This window comes from Monodelphis domestica, chromosome 1, assembly GCF_027887165.1.
Source record: "Monodelphis domestica isolate mMonDom1 chromosome 1, mMonDom1.pri, whole genome shotgun sequence".
Classification (NCBI taxonomy): Eukaryota; Metazoa; Chordata; class Mammalia; order Didelphimorphia; family Didelphidae; genus Monodelphis; species Monodelphis domestica.
Window position 1 is genome coordinate 671,738,394 of NC_077227.1, and position 17,469 is coordinate 671,755,862.

The window sequence follows — 17,469 nt, forward strand, 5'->3', positions numbered from 1 at the left end:
TGGTTTGTTTTGTTTTTTATACATATATATATATATTACAAACTCTTACTTTGGTTTGTTTTAATAAAGACAGATTTATTGAGGAAGGCCATGCATATATGCTATACATGAAAAGTGAAGAAATGTGAGTACAATAATCAGATTGAGGAGATACCATAATCTCAACCAGCACCAAGGAGACCAAGTCAACAATTCAAATAAATCCAATCAAGTCCCCAGGCGAGGGCACATTCTTCCATTTTCTTGGTTAAACCAGCTGTGGCATGGACTCGAGCTCTGCATTGTCTACAAGATGATCCTGTCAGAAGTCCCTGGTTGGGGAGGGGCTCTAGAAATGGCCTCTGATAAGCAAGACTGGGATCATTTGGCAAGCTTAAATTTGGGGTTAGAAATTGTCAATCCAGCCCAATGACTACTAATCAATATCAAAGGATCTAGCTCAATGTACACTCAAGGGAATTCAATGTAAAACTTGAGGCTCCTTGTCCCAAAGCTTCCAAACCACTGAACAGGTTCTCCATATGCAGAGGCTGAACCAGGTACGGTCCCACAATCCAAAAGGAACAGCAAATGACCCCTTGTATTTGTTGTTTTCACTCAAGTTCTTAAGGTCCTTAACCAGTGTTGCTAAAGAATTTAGGGTTTTAATTTCTTTCTGTTATTTTTCTTTTTTAATACTAACTTTTATTGTGTAATTTGACTATTTCTTTATATTGTTCAAGGCAACAGATTTGACCTATACAATGATTCTTGTTTTGTATACATTGTATACAATGATTCCTGATTCTTGGAAACTTCCAGATGGCTGATTGGACTGTTCTACTTCTCATACAGATATTTAATATTGTGTAGACAAAGCCTTAGGCTCCATGCTTTTCCCCTTTCACTGGTAAGGCCCACCATCCCCATATTTAGCTGATCCACTTAATCCCAGCTTAGAGAAAAAAGGCTGTTCTGCAGCTCCGCACTCATGTCTTTGGTGCCCATCTGTTGTTCCCCAGCATACGGAAAGGGCATATTAGGCACTTAGTTCCTCTGGTTTACAAATCCTACTCCTTTTTCCAATTTTAGCATTCCCTAAAATACTCCCAACTATTGCACCCCAATCCCAGTGTTGTCCCTCTCATTAGTCCCAGCCCTCTCCTGTCTAAATTCACCCCTAGTGATAGCAGCTATGCACAAAATGTCCACAACCACATCTTTTGGACCATTTCATTCCTTTTCCTCTTATTGTATTTACCAAGAAACTAGGGAAGCCGACAATTCAACCCACAATTTTAAGCCTCCCCGTGTTCCTCAAGGATTTTAGTCTGATTCTTGGCTCCCATCAGTTGTCCCCCCACCTCAGACACCTCTTCAAATATTCGTCAGCCAAAATCTATCATCTTGCTTTTAGTTATTCCCATCTTGGCCACTTCTAGATCTCCCTGAAACCCAGCATTTTACACTTTGAACCATCCAACATGCAACTGTTCATGTTTACCTGAAAATAGGAAAGTTTGGATGTCACCACCAGCCCCAGGGACCACAGAAATCTTCACCAGCTTCGTTCCCATTTCTGAAACAAATGCCAAAATCGCCCTGTCTGCTTTTCAGCATCTATGAGCTCATCTTTAGTTTTTTAATGACCCTCTTCCTAAGCCAAACCTCTTCCTCTCGTGTCCCCAGTATTCAGAGCACCTCTTTCCATCTTGATTATAAATGTTAAGCAAAAACTAGCTGACTATTGCTTTTCTACTCCCAGCTTTTGCCTAGAATCTATGCCCCAAGCCACTTCACTATGCTCATGTCCCTTTCCAGAAGTCAGTCCTGCCTGGCCTCCTGGTACTCCTCTGTGTCCTAGCTGACCACATGTAAATAAACATCAAAAGGCTAAGTTGGTCTGCTTAGTACCTACAGATAGAGACAAAGTGAGAGATGATCTATGTGTTGTGTTCAAGGAGGCCAGCTACTTGCCTTTTCTACTCTCTAAAGTAAAAAGCGCAGGAAGCTTAAGCCAAGCATTGCATAATCAAAGACCTCGAAAAGTCAAGTCTGAACCCATACAGGCACATGTACATGCAACAGAGGGCAGCTATGAACCAGCCATTGCACGTTTAGGGCCAGACTAGCAGGAAGCAAGAGAGGGAGGGAAATTCAAAGGGTGACTGTTAATGGACGCTAGCACTCCAAAATCTTGAGAGGAGGGAAAAAAAACAACAACAAAAAACCAGATCATTGGTAGCTTTTCTTTCCTCATAAATTGAGAAATCAGTTCCCTAAACTGTAAATCCCTCCTAGAAAAATACTGAATCCCTAGAACCTAGCACAGTACTAGACACACAAGTATTCATTGAACAGATAGATGACCGATTGAAAAGGACCTACAGATCAATCAGTCAATAAATAAACACATACTCAGTCCTACGATCTGCTGTGAACTGTGCCAAGGGGCTGATGATATAGAGTCCTTGCCCTTAAAGAGTCCTAGAAACTAATTCAGGAACCTCTTTCCCAGATTTGCATGGCATATACTAAATTTTTCATATCTTTACAAACCTTTTAAAATTCATCCTGGATTTTCTTCTACTTGAGTGAAGACTTTTATCTCATTGGAAATGACCAAACTATTCTCCATTGTGTGGCAAATTGGTTTTTACCACATAATATGAGAAAGCAACACAATATAATGCAAAGGCAGAGACAGAAGATCTGGGTCCTGGGCTTATTCATCTCTGCCACTAAGTAGCTACATGACTTTGAAGATGTCTGGTAAGCTTGTTGGATCCTGGCCTTCCCACTGGCAAAATGAAGCGTGCTGGGCTAGGTGGCCTCTACAATTCTTCCAACCCTAGGATACTAACAGTCTAAGATATTCTAAGATATGGGCAGTGTTCTTCCACAATGGCACCTAAAGGACAGCTGAGGACATTTACTTACACCTAAGATTCGAAGCTATTTGAAAAGATAAGCATCTAGCTTTAGGATATTCATTTTATTACCATAGCTACAGTCTCTAATCTGCCTACTTCCTTCATGATTCTGCCTGCCTAAATTCAATGGTCTTCCTAGGAGCCAATGTTATAGAATGGAAAAAAGCACTAAAATTGGAGTCTGGAGACCTGGATTATGGTCCCTCCTTTCCTTCCTCCCTAAATGTCCTTGACCAAGTCATCTGAATCCCTGAAAAGGTCCATCAGCTGTAAAAGGGAAACACTAATGCTTCTTTTACAGGGTTGTTGTGAGGAAAGCACTATGTAAATCTTGAAGTCATCTGTAAATGGGAGTTGCCATTATGACAACCTTTCTGGTAGTTAGTGCAAGATTTCTTTGGGCTACATACAGTTGGATTTAAGACAATTTTGACTCAACCTCTTCAGTCTTAGAATGGGAAAAAAATAAAGCTGACAAATGTAGGTTAGCAATTGGCTATCATTATTACCATATCTGAAAGTATGTAATATTTTTTTACAGGAATAAATACCAAATTTCAGAACTAAAAATGACTTTCCCCTCCAACCCATATCAAAACACATAAAAAATGGTCATCCTACCTTTGCTCAAAGACTCCCTCTTTCCAAAAAAGTCAATAGGATTATAGAATTAGAACTGGAAAGGATTTCAGAGGTCATCTAGTTCAATCCCTAATTTTGCAGATGAGGAAACTGAAGTACAGAAAGTTAAATGACTGTTCACACAAGAATAATGAAGACTATCATGCTCTCCTTAGAACTTCTCTTCCCCCCAAAGCCTCATATCTCCATTTCTTTCAACTGATTCTCATATGTTATAATCTTGAGGCCCTTCACATCTGAACAGCCTCCTCTGACTACTCTCCAGCTTATCATTGTTCTTGCTCTAGGTGTTGTGATACAAAGAACGAAACACAATAATCTATATGTCACTTAACTAGACCAGAGTACAGAAGGACTATCACTTCTTTAGTTCTGAACACTATGCTTCTCCTAATGATGCTTAAGACTGCATTTGCTTTGTAGCTGCTTCATCACATACTGAGCTTGCATTCAGCTAAGATTCCCAGGTCTTTTTTTTTTTCAGACCAACTGCTATCCTGCCACACCTGTCCAATCTTTCTTTTGTCCTCACAAAAGTCTTTACTAAAATGGCAGAGCTAAAGGAAGTAGAAACTGGGAAAAGACAGCTCAAAAATTAATATCCAGTGCCGCTACCTTTATATTCCATCCCCTACTACCTTCACACAATTCCTTGGGAAAAATTTCATCCAAACAGAGTGGGAAAGTAGAGGACATCCCTGGATTCCTGATTAGCTGTTATTCTACAAACTTAGTCAAGACAGATACATCTGAGTCCTTATGAAGATTCCATAGAGACTGTCCAAGACTCCCTCAGTGACTGAAGCAGTCTGAATGAAAGGTGGCCATTCTATCACTCATTTAAAAATTCTGCTTTGACAGTCTCTTTTAAGTCTGCAAAGGAAGATTTGGGCTAAGTTGGGAGTACAGAACTAAGAGCAAAGAGAAGATCCAAAGCAGTCATGAAGAGTTGAATTTTGAATAGAACCAATTATTAGTATAGAGTATAGAGAGTATAGTTTAGAATAGCAGTTGGTCTGAAAAAAAAAAAAAAGACCTGGGAATCTTAGCTGAATGAAAGCTCTTATAGAGACAAAATGAGGTGATCAGCAGGGCGTGGAGAATTGAACAATGGAGCTATGGAGTCCCTAGTTGTTACACCATCAGTTACAAGTTGTTTAACTTATTTATTTAACTATTTAACTGTTCATGCTGGGTAAACCATTTATTTGAGTTAAAATAGCCACAAACTAAATAAAATAGGATCTACTAATGATCACCTTTCTATCATGTTATATACAAAGTTCTATATGTTATACATAGAAATATAAAACCATGATAGAACATAGAAACTATGGTTCAAAAAAAAATGTGAGGCCCTCTGATGACTACTTTAGCTCAATTAGTAAAGAGGAGATATTCCTTAGGAAGCACAGAAGAGACTTGAAGTAAGTAAAGATTGAAAGAAGTCCCAAATTGGAGTTACCATAGATACGACTAAGGAATCAGAGATTTACAGGATTTCTAAATTAGATGGAGCATAAGAGGTCATCTAATCCAATCCAAATCCCTATATCATAATAATCAATGAGCATCTAAAGTTCACTTGAAAATCTCCTTATACTCACTGATGAGACTTTTGGATAAAGGAAGAGATAGATAGATAGATAGATAGATAGATAGATAGATAGATAGATGATAGATAGACAGACAGATAGAGAAAGATGGAGGGAGGGAAGAGGGAGAGAGAGGGGGAGAGAGGGGAGAGGGGGGGAGAGAGGGGGGTAGAGAGGGGGAGAGAGAGAGAGAAAGAGAGAGAGAGAGGGAGGGAGAGAGAGGGAGATGGAGAGAGAGAAAGAGAGAGAGAGAGAGAGAGAGAGAGAGAGAGAGAGAGAGAGAGAGAGAGAGAGAGAGAGAGAAAGAGGCCTTCCCTAACCTTGTGTCTTTTTCTGCAGATCCTCTCCCACAGTACTTTTTCATTCAATGTAATGACTGAAAACATCCAACACAAGGTAATTGGATGCTTTTTAGTAGAGGTAGGAACATCTTTGTCTCAAATTCCAAGGGTTCTCTGAGATCAAGTATTAGATGGATTTAAAGGGCCCTCCAATATATTATACCTTAATTATAGTCTGCCTAGAGGCAGAAAGATGGTCTTGATTGTGAAAGAGAATTCTTTATTCTCTTTGTCTATTTTGAGTTAACACTTTGTTAGCCATCAAGTAAGGGAATTTGCAAGTCACTTGCTGAAATGAGTGATAACTTCAGAACTCAACAAGTCATTTGTTAAAGTGGGTGATGAATGTCAGAAACTTGTGAATCCTTCAGAAGCCTATGATAAGAGTGAACACCTTAAGAGGTGAGAAGTGGATCCCACAGACATTGCTCACCCCTACCCCCAGCAATGCTAGGCAATTTAGCCCCTAGCCATCAAGTAAGTGACTTGTGAATTCTCTTACTTGATGGCTAACAAAGTGTTAACTCAAAATAGACAAAGGGAATAAAGAATTCTCTTTCACAATATGACCTCTGAAGGTTCGAGGAAGTCCTAAGATTGACTCAGGTGGAGGAAAATGGCCTAAATACCTCCCACCTGGTCCACCACACATCTGTGCAGGTTTTTATGACTTTAAAGAATTACTCCTACCTAAATGGCTAGAACCAATATCTGTCTTACTACAATATCTATACTCACAGTTTTTGACATAGTCTCATGCACACAAGGGTACTTTGGATAGTGGTAGTGGGGATTGTGGGATCACCTGAGTTAAATATAATTGATAACTTCATAGCCATGTTTAAGATTCCCTACTCTTTCCTTCTGTACTCAGATGATAAAGCAGCTATTTAAAACTATTATAAATATTTTATTAAATCCTCCCAGTACTAACAGGCACCATAAATACATGAATGTTCTCTAATAGTTCATAAATATTATCTTTGGGATAGGATGGAAAAGTCTGGTAAGGTTCCTTTGGGAAGCCTACGGGATCAGTTTTCATGCTTTTGTGAGACAGTTAGGTGGCAGAGTAGTTAGAATGACAATCTTGGAGAAAGAAAATCCTGAGTTTAGATATTGTCTCAGACTCTTACTAGTTGTGCATCCCTGGGCAAGAAACTTAATCTCTGTCACTCTTGTTTTCCTCATCTGTATAGTGAGGATAACAGCATCTACCCAATAAGGTTCTTGTAAGGATGAAATGAAATAATAAATGTAACACACTTTTGCAAACTTTGAAGCACCATATAAGTGCTGGCTGACTCTGCCATCACTTTCCTTCAAATGTTGCTTCAAATATTAAACAAGGAGATATCCCAAAGGGCCATAGGATTCCAGGGCAAGAGCTACAAGAACCTTTCAAATCCTAAAAGGCAAACAAGTTGACTTGTCATTTTGTCTTATACAAATACATGGTGTCTCAAGCCAAACTCTAGATGAAGCCTAGAATCTTAGAGTTGGAAGATAATTAGGAAGTCATCTAGCACAGCCTCAATCCCAGTGTGCCCTTGGGTGGATGGTCATCCAGCCAGTGTTTGAACATTTCCAATTACAGAGAACTATTTATTTCAATAGTCTGTTCTACTGTGAGATGGTCCTATTATGTAATAATCCCTTCCTTAGCTAAAATCTTCCCTCTAAGTTACACCTGTCAGTACTAATTGTATCCCTCTACAAAAACACAGAAAATATCCCTAGCCTCTTCTGCATGAACTTTCCAGAACATTTCTAAAAGGTCTCTGGGGGATGGGGAGAGGACCAGGGAAAGGTAATGGTAGTTTTATTGCTTCTAGCAAGTCAATATACTGGAATTGAAAGCTGAGATGGACAAACCATGAATACTAGCATCAAGGAACAATTCAGCTATGGGAGGAAATGGGCAGGATCAATGCTGGCCTTATGAGTTCTAAAGCCCAAAGCAGCCTGGACACCAAGGCAGGAATGAAGGGTTGCCTGCTGCTTTGATTCATTGCTAAGCATGCTGGAGGTGGTTACTGAGCCAGGAGAGACCTAAGTCTATGATCTAGGAAAGGGGAATAATCCTCAAATCCTCTGCCCTTAAGCAAAGTTCATTTGAAGACTGCAATAGTTGAGAAAAGAAAATGACTGTACAGCAGCCCCGATGTGCATGCTGGGCAAGCTGAAGAATAGAAGCCAATCTAGAACTTAACTACTGAGAGGCTGTGCATAGTAAAGAATCCACTTATCTTTCCCTCTCTCTATTCTCGCCTTTTAACTACGGGCTCTGGGCAGCCAGTAATCTTGGCAAGAACCAACATTCCGAGTCCTACACCAATTTCAGTTCTCTTCCCCATTTTTTTTGTCACCATAGAAGCATATTTTTTCCTGTTCCCAACTTCTCCCATCAAGAACATCTGAATCAACCATCAATTCTTTGAGACTCAGCAAGGCAGCCTCTCCACACATCCTGCTAAATTCCTCATCCATCAATCAGCAGAAAACATATCCATTTAATTTCCCTCAGCCCACAAAAGGTGAAGACATTATGGTTCAGACTGACTCCAATTCTGCAGTCTATCCAGAGAGATTAAATGGAAGGAGAATTTTCACTGTGAGAGAAGAATGTGGAAATGAAAATCTATGGAACCTCAGGTAAAAGCCTGAGTAGAAGAGGGACTTTCCACTATCCTCACTTGACTACTGCTGAGCAACTAGCTCTAATTCTAAACACCCAGCCCTCCTTTGCCTTTACTGCCCTTCATAGACTCAAGGGCTCAGCCTGCAGACTAGAGGAAGAACACCTATAATTCTAACCAAAGCCAAATTCATTCCTTGGGAGTAAGGGACAACTTAGTCCATTATGGCTTATAGCTTCCCCAGGTATTCTAAAAAGTAAAAGAGCTTGGGTGCCTAGATAGGGCTTTTTAAAATTTAAAGCTTTACTTTCTGTCTTAGAATTAATACTGTGTATTTTTTAGAAGGTAAAAGAGCAATAACAATTAGGCAATGGGGGTCAAGTGACTTGCCCAGGGTCCCATAGCCAGGAAATATCTGAGGTCAAATTTGAACCCAGCACCTTCTGTCTCTAGGCCTGACTCTCAATCCACTGAGCCAACTAGCTGAAACCCCATATAGGGCATTTTAAGGGAAAGTTCGATTACAGATACCTTTTATACCTAATAACAACAATCCAAGATGCCTTGATATCTCAAAGATGGCTACTGGCTCATTCTGAGTGGATGGCTACTACTTGCCCTACTATTCACAACTTGACTGGGGAAAGGGGAGATCTGCAGGATATAGTGGATAGGGAAAAAGCTGCTAGTGACAGGAGTAGATCCAGTTTCTTTAGGCATGGAAGAAGACCAGAATGAGAAATAAACAAAACTTAGAAGTCAGTCCCTGGCTCTAAAGAAGCAGGCACTAAGCTTGAAGCAGATTCTTGAGGCTAGATTATTATTATTGTCATTATTGTTGTTGTTGTTGTTGTTGTTGGGTTGTTAAAACCTCTAGAATGATCCCAGAGGGGAAGGAGATAGAATGCAGTCTGATCTAGGGGCTACTCACTTCTTTTTAAAGAGCTTGCGGAAAGAGCTACGGAAGCCCCCTTTCTGGTCTCTACTGCTGGGGTGTTGATCACTGAATGATGTTTGTTCACATTCTCTTTCTTCCTTTGGACAGAATCTGGTGTTATCTTCTACATGTATTTCCTGAAAAACAAATGAAAAGACAAAGAAATGCTGTTGGATCTTTTAAGAGCACTCTCCCACAGGGAATAATCTCAGGATGCTACTTTTTCTTTTCTCTCACCCCAAACTTAGTAGATCTCTAATCTTCAGCTAAGGTAAACCCTGAGCTTGAACAACTGAAGAACAGCTGAAGAAATGAGGCCTCTTCAACTAGGGACTAAGGAGCTGTCAAACCTTCTTTGGGGTGAGACTGTCATATTACTGAAGTCCTACAAGTCTAAGGTCATGAAAAAAGACTAATGAAGGAGTAGAGGGAGAGTTACCTAGAATTTAAAGAAGTATAGAGGAATCAGAATTCCTGGATTCCATTTCAGGCACCTCCATTATTATATTGGGAAAGCTGAAAAACATCCCTTCTCACTTCTGGGGATCAGTTTTCCCATCTGTAAAATGGGAAAGCTGATTGTATTCAGAACAATATTTTCACTTCTCCCTACCTCTCTACTTAAAGAATAAGTGAAATGGGGAAATTAGGGTTTTGTTTTGTTTAGAGGTTTTGTTTTTGTTTGTTTGTTGTTTTGTTATTGTTTTGGTGAAAGGGGGAGTGTTCAGCTGTTGGCATATGGCATATTTCTAATTAGCACATAATCTACTTTCTTATCTTGAATGTTTAAGTGGAGTTTTGGTGGGATCTTTATATTCGAATTTCCAAAATATAACCAGAGTTCTACTCTTTGCAAAATCCCCTTCCTATTTTAATATTAAATATCACCAAAGAAATCAGACATTAGCCTAAAAATTTTAATATGCATTTTTATCAACAGGCAACTAACTATAATGGTCTTTGAGATTCCCAAAAGTCATTGCTTGAATTATAATTATTTCAAGGATGCAAAGAGATTTAAAGCAAAACCACTCTGGTGATTCTATAACATTTCTTAGATTAGATGAAGACTGATCATCTAAGAGCAAAGTGAGTAAAGATAGGGAGAGTTAGGGTCAATTTTGTATGACTTTCTGGGCAACATTTAGGTTTCTATCTGTAAGTTAAATAGCTATAATAACCAAATGAGGAAAAATCCCCAAACTTAACACTGGTCTATAATAAATATTTCATATTTAGGTAATTTTAAAATTCCTTGGTTTACTGCAGAATAAGTAATTGAGAGTTTCAGAAAACTTCAATATAATTCATATTTTTATTAATAATACCTTGTTTTTGTATAGCACTTTGGCCTTTCAAAGCACATTCACATACATTATCTCATTTGACTTTTTTACAACCCAGTGAGGTAGGTGCTATCCTCATTTTTATATTCCAGGAAACTGAGGAACAAAGAGAGGTAAGTGGAATTAGCAGTGGAATAAAAACTAAAATATGGACCTCCTGTCTCACTTCTGAGGGCTTTAGTTCTTTCTGATATGCTTTATACTCTTGAGAAAATTTAAGACCTCCCTATGAAACCTAAGTGACAACAGAAGATGGAAAGAGGAGACCAGAGAGATTGTACAGAAGACTTTCCAGATAAATAGGATGGGTCTAATGCTGTTTCCTTCTGGAAGTCTCTTCAAGAAAGATCTAATAACTCTAAAAGTATGGCGGTTTTAGGGTTGATCTTCCACCCACAAAAGGGTGATTGAATTTTTTTCCCCCTCAAGCCTCTTTGCTCTCACTGATCTATCTCTTCCACAGCATTCCCAACAATCCTCACTGTACTTCTGATACAAGCACAGACCAAATCAGAAGGCTGAGCCAGGAGTCTGCCAGGAAGTTCTGATGAGAAGAGCTATTCTGATTTCCAGAAGGCAAGGATCAGTACATTCTTGGGCTTTCTTGAGCTCTCTTGGGGCTTACAGCAGAAGCTATGATGTCCCATATTGCCCCAGCTAATACCAAGGAGGAAGCAACACTAAGATCTCATTTGATAGATTCCCTGTCTTCTCCCTGCCTGTATCTACTGCACTGCCAAGACACCATTCACAAGCATGGGAGAGTACAGAAGAGAAATGATTTTCAAATTACTTGCACCTATTTGGCTAAAAAAAGGTAAAAGCAAGAGGAATGCAGGGGCTTTAAGATCTGGGAACCTGGACCCAACAGCCATCAAAGTGCAGTGCTAGGTCAAACCGCTTCTGGGTTGTGTCCTTGTCACCAGGAGCCAAATGCAGTTTCCTGTGAACGCTGAATACTTCATTTAACATTATGTATGACAGGAACAAAGTCCTGGGCCATAGTTCTCTTCTGACTCTGCCTCAGTAATCTGAGGTTGCATCTTAGTTGGCCCCAGGAAGTTGCCTTTATTCCATTCAAATGAGGGAAACACTATGTATTGGTTCCAGGAACATTAACTCTTCCATGAACATAGATAAAAATTCCTGCTTAAAATCCTTAGGGTCTTATTGTATCAAGGTGTTATGCTCTGTGCATTAAATAAATTCAGGATGAGACCTGTAGACCTAGACATACCATGAGTTTCTCTTTCCTGACTGCTTCCATTGTGGGGGTTTTTGGTTTTACTTTTTTTTTCCCTTAATAGAATCAAAATCACAAAAGTACAGGATTAATTGTATAAGACCTCAGAGGCCATCTAAGCCAATCTATACCTAACTTCTAAACTGACTTCACAATTTCTATTACTAGTATCATCAGTCTTCCATTTTGGAAACCTTGGTACCATCTTTGTTTCTTCCTTCTTCCTCACCTCTCCCCTCCTTAATCAATTACCAAACTTTGTTGATTCTTCCATAGGCACTCCATTGGCCCATATACCTAGAAAGATCCTCAGAGACCATCTAGTGTGACAGAGGCTGGCACTAGAGAAAAAGTGCCAAGCTGAAGAGTATGTGAAATTGATCACCTTGATGGGGGAGGGGCCCCAGGAGTAGAATCCAGAGGAGGAGAAGACTCTGGCTGGGAGAGCAGTGAGAGTCTCTTGGTCTTGAGAGGCCAAAGAGAGAAGTCAGGGAAAAAGACTTTCTCCTGAGGGTTACCCACTTTTCCTGCTGGTGACTGGAAATCTTTCCCCCCAATACTTCCCAATTGAAGGGACTTTCTGAAGAGAAACCTGGGAAGACCATACCTCAGCTCCTGTTGCCCAGGGGTGAGTCAACCTGACTTTCTCTCAGGGGGCTCAGGCTGCCAAGGCCTGAGTTCCACCCACAAACTCAAGGAGGGAGGGGAAAGGGTTTAGATAGAGACAGGGACCCCCTTTCCTGACTTTCCTTTTCCCATTCTTCTCTGCCCATTATTTCCTTTTGTATTACCTGATTGAGTTGACATTAAAAGTTATCTGTTCCCCAAGCTGAATGTGAGTGAACAGATCAAGGGGAGACCCTTTGGTCTTGAGTAGTGGAGTGGGGACAAGAGGGACAAGAGTGAATCAGGGAGAGGAGTTTTAGCTAAGGAGGGAAGGCAGAAGGGGGAAAATCTTCAAACCCCCTCTCCTCTCTCTGAGCCAACTCGCTACATCTGCTGTCTCCCCTGAACCCCACTTTGAGAAGGGGGTTCTCATCTCTTTTCCTCTTTCCAGACCAAAAGTCCAAACTTCCCACAGGATACAAAACCTCCTCCTTTTATCTTCTTTTTCATACAGTTGGCACCCTGGATTTAAAATAAACCCATTAATTTTTTTTTTTAAAAACAGCCTTTAGTGAACTGTCATCAACTGTCAGTTGTGAAGTTGTTGTCAATTACAACTCCTGAGGCTAGTTCAACCCTTTCATTTTACATATGAAGAAACTGAGGTCCAGAATAGTTAAATGTCTTGTTTGAGGTCACGCAGTATCAGAGGTGCAATATAAATACAGGTCCTCTAACTTCAGAGCAAGTGTCCTTTCAACTGTACCACACTATCCCCTTTCAATATTTCTTACATCCTTCCCTTCTTTTCCACTCCCACCACCAATAGCCCAGTACAAACTTTTATTTCTATTCCCCTGGATTACTGTAGGAGAATCCTCCTTTACCTGGCCTCTTCCTATTTGAAGCAAATACAAAGGTTTGGCCAGTGGTTTGGGATCCTTGAGAACTCATTTTCAGGTCTCCTACCTTCTTGATTTATTCTGCCCCCTTCATTATGACTCACCACTATAGAAATGATTTTCTTTCTCCAGACAAAATGAAAGCAGACAAATTGGGGTAGATTTAGAACCTGAGAGTTGGAGGCAAATTTAGAACCACCTAATCCAACCTCTCCCACAATGTAGTAATTCCCTCTACCATTTCCAGAGGCCAGTCAGCCCCTGTCTAGGTACTTCTAGTAATATGCTCTCACCAACATCGAAATGTCTTTTTTGACTCATGAACAGAAATCTGCCACCCTGTCACTTTTTTTTGCACCACGTCCTAGCTATCACAGAAGATGCATTTCAAAGTTATTTCATGGAGACAAGGCTTCTTTTGGCTCTAGCTTTCTACTTTTTCCACAGGAAACTATTTACCTCCTTTCTATCTGCTAAGTTAATCAAAAGAATAGAAGAGAACAGAGTACATACATGCAGAATATTTCAATTTTTTGAAAATTAAAACTGAGAAGATGCACCACCTTAGGAGAAGGAAAGATGAATTTTAATCCTCTCTTGTGTTGCTCTGGCAATGAGACACATCTTTAATGAGATGGTTATTTCATAGACAGGCAAAGATAATATATGTGAAACTCTTTAAGTGCCTCTGAAGAAAGGTGCTATATAGATTCAAGGTATTGTTTATAACCGTTAGATATCATCGCTATTATCTAATGCAGTGGAAGCTTTTTATAATATGAGTATTGGGGGAGAAGACTAATATAATGACTGTCTTAGTGGTTAACCATTGCTGGGTCTGGATTTGGACCCCGGTCCCCTTGCATATCTGTGTAATAAATAGAAAACCATGTTAAAGCAGGGTGTGACTGCCTCGTTTTCCAAGCCTAGCTGGACAGGAAGGCTGCCCCTCAACTCCTAAGTAAGTAGTGGGAGGCCCAGAAACCTAGACAGACCGCGTTCCTCTCTCCCGTGACTGCAGCAGCCGAATGTTTTTTGGGTTGGTTTTACTTTACCCTCCTTACTTCCAAATAGGTCTGTTTTTCACTTTGTGTTCTCTGGGGGGGGAAGAAGTTTCTTGGGGAGCTCCTAGCTGTGGCAGATGTGATGTGGGGCTGGGGAGTCCTCTCTTGTTTCAGCTGGACGCGGCTGCCGCTGCTGCTCCTCGTACTGTAGAGTCTAGTGGTGACGCCTTCTGAGGTGGACGTCCTGGGAAATTCCTTCAAAGAACGACTCAGTGGCTTCGTTTTGCCATGGACAGCCTCGTGCTTGTACGTGCTGCTGCTCACGGGGGATGTGGAGCTCTTGGGCAGTGGCTGCACAGAGTGTTCAGTCCTTTCGGGTTCCATGGTGAAGCTGACTGGCCTGAGGAAGCAAATGTCTAGGCTGGACTCGGAAGAAGCCGGGGAGCAGGCTTCAAAAAGGGGCAGGCTCTGAAACGTCTCCTCTTCGTAGGGAGCTGGCAGGGTGAAGATCTCTCCGCCATACTCAAACTCCTCGTAGCTAGGGACAAAGGTGCGGGAGTCGGACAGGAGCTCCGCCGGGGCTCTTATTGACCGTTCAAGGTTCGCCACTGGATCTGGAAGGGCGGCGTCGTAGTCCATCTCCGGGATGGCCTGCAGCGGGGCTGCCAGAGACTTCAGGTCCTGCTCAGAGGTACAGAACTGAGTTGGGGCCAGGAGGTTTTCTGGCCTCTCGTGTTTTCTACCCTCCATCTCCCAGTCACAGGGCTTTCCCGGTTGAATGTTCTCCATCAAGGTTTGTTGTTGACTTTTCTTCACTTGGGGCATCAAGTGTCTTTAAAGGGGAAACAGAATACAAAAGAAGTGTGCATATGGTTTGTTAGTTCAGGCTCATTCACCGAGCCAGAGCCTGCTCAAGGTCTGAGAACAACATAGCCTGTCAGAAACCACTAAAGAAAAAACCTGCCAACACCATTTCCAAATAGACCTCCCCCCAGGATTCCTTGTATGCCAACAATGCACATCCAGTGGGTATCATGGGCCACACGGTGCATGGAGAGACCCCAGCCTGAAGGGTTTTATTCTAGAGCCACATTGGGTTTTCCTGATTGTTCTACCTATCCGGCACCACCAAATGTCTCAGATTAAGGTGTTCCCAGGATCCCCTTCCCCCTGCCTGGGCGAGCAAGGAGTGTTGGTCCATAAAGTAAGGCAGATGTCGGAAGTGTCATTCTCTGCATCTCATATGTAAGGAAGCATTGGGAAGAGATGGCTGTGAGAGGCATGTAGTCCGTCACTTTCCCCTCCAGAAGATTTGATCCCTTCCTTTCCTGGTCATCTGTCAATGCCCCAGAACCACCAACCCCCTTCACCCCCCCCCCCAATTCTCTTACTTAGGTTATACTGATGTATCTTTGTATTTAAAAAGAAATCCAAAGGAAAATGAAATGTGGCATGGAAATCTACAAAAACCATTCTAACTGCTTTTGACCTGTCCAGCAAAGAATAGAGCACTGGCTGGACTTGATATGAGACCTAGGTTCAAATCCCGCCTCTAATACTTAGTTGTATAACCACAGGCACGCCATCTAACCTCACTAAGCCTCAGTTTCCTCATCCACTATATGGAAATTATAAACCCTATAGTGTTTTCCTCATTAGGTTCTTGGAAGGCCCAAGTGAGATCGGTTTATAAAGTGCTTTGAAAACTTTAAAGTGCTATATAAACATCAATTACTGTTAGTAGTATTAGCAAAGCTAGAATGTGTTACCTATCTGCTATTCAGATGGGTACTTCTATTAATCTGGAGTTTCACATGAAGATTTTTAATATTAGATAACTGACTATTTGCCTAGTTTGTAAATAGTCTGACTCATCCTGTCCATAAGATATAAAGGCAATGGGGTAGAATAAAAAGAATGTTCAATTTAGAACCAGGGGATCTGGATTACAATCCTTCCTCCTTTACTGCCTATGTGACATTGAGCATTACATAAGCTCTTTGGGTCTAATTTTCCTCAGAAAAATCTATAAAATGAGAGGGTTAACTTAAAGGATTTTTATAGCCCATTCTAGCTCTAAATTTTGGTCCTATGTCCTATTTTAGATTGTTCAAGTTAGATTATTACCTGGCAGATATAACCAAGTTCCTATGTATTATTAATACTAATTATATCTCTATCAATGGAGAACTCCGCCAAATACCAGATTCCAGAAGGTTTAATGGTAATCAAAATTATTTTGCTTACTTTGTGTTGACATTCTTCAATAGAAGTCTACAGAGAATAGATTAGAGGCCTATGCTATCTTATGATATTAAGATGGCAATCAGGCAGGAGAAATTGGAAACATTTAGCCTGACAAACTGTTTTCACTTATCTCCTGCCTGGAAGGTCCTTTAACTTCCCAACTTGCTATGAAGAGAAGCTCTTTCAGAACCTGCCTCTGTAAAAATTGCTCTTCTGAAAACTCTGAGTCTAGTCTGGACACTGGCATCCTGAAGAGAGCCAACCTCTGAGAAAGCAGTCACATGCTTTGTGGGGAGACAGAGCTGGCTCATGCTGGCCAGTTATACCTGGCAGGAGTTGTGAAGAGAAGTCTCACAGAAAGGTTATTTGAAAAAGTTGTGATACTATAAAGTTTGGAGAGAAAAATCCGCCTTCTTCTATAACTTTAATTATTTTTTTTTCTTAAGATAATAGATCTGGAAACAATTTGTAGAGCAAGGAATCCATTCTGGTATAGATAAGATGACAAATTCTGCATTTTTGTTCATCTCACTCTTTCAGAATCTTGGATTCTAAAACACAAAACCGAATCCATGCTTATCCTTCTGAGGTAAAATGAAAGCCAGGAAGTTTGAAAGTGTTAAGGACCAGATTCTCCTGCAGTATATTTGATGTTCCCCTATCCCCCCAAGGTTCACTGAATGAGATCCCAGTTTAACATGCTAGTCAGTTGTGAATGGAGCCTAAAAAAAGATAAAATCCTGTCCTGGAGAGGGAACTATCTGCCTAGAGACATCTTAGAGCAATACTAGGAACTGACCAGTAAAAGAATTTATTACATTACTAATTGAGCACTCACATATAGGTTTTTCTAATGAAAGTGAAGCCTTAGTGACATTTAAAGAGTAAGCTCCATGAGGGCAAGAACTGTCTTTTGCTTCTTTTTGAATCCCCACTTCTTTGCACAATGCCTAGCACATAGTAGGCCCTTAAGAAATCTTGTCAGGATTCACACATGGTACAACTGATCCTCAGAACACAACCTTCCTCTGGGGTCTAAAAAATCTCCTCATTCC

At 40.7% G+C, this 17,469-nt stretch overlaps 1 protein-coding gene across 4 annotated transcripts in view; it reads right to left on the minus strand.

Annotated features, from left to right (window-relative positions):
* The window catches only part of ARHGEF33 (Rho guanine nucleotide exchange factor 33), a 102,944-nt gene that overhangs the window by 918 nt on the left and 84,557 nt on the right, over positions 1–17,469 (minus strand). For 2 of the 4 annotated variants that reach the window (XM_016424709.2, XM_016424714.2), the window contains 2 exons: positions 14,219–14,999; positions 9,061–9,203 (listed from right to left, as the gene is read on the minus strand). In XM_016424709.2, coding sequence (XP_016280195.1) covers positions 9,061–9,203; positions 14,219–14,999 — 924 coding nt within the window. Of the gene's footprint in view, positions 1–54; positions 9,204–14,218; positions 15,000–17,469 lie in introns of those variants that run through there. The other 2 variants (XM_056793387.1, XM_056793428.1) reach the window with 2 other exon arrangements.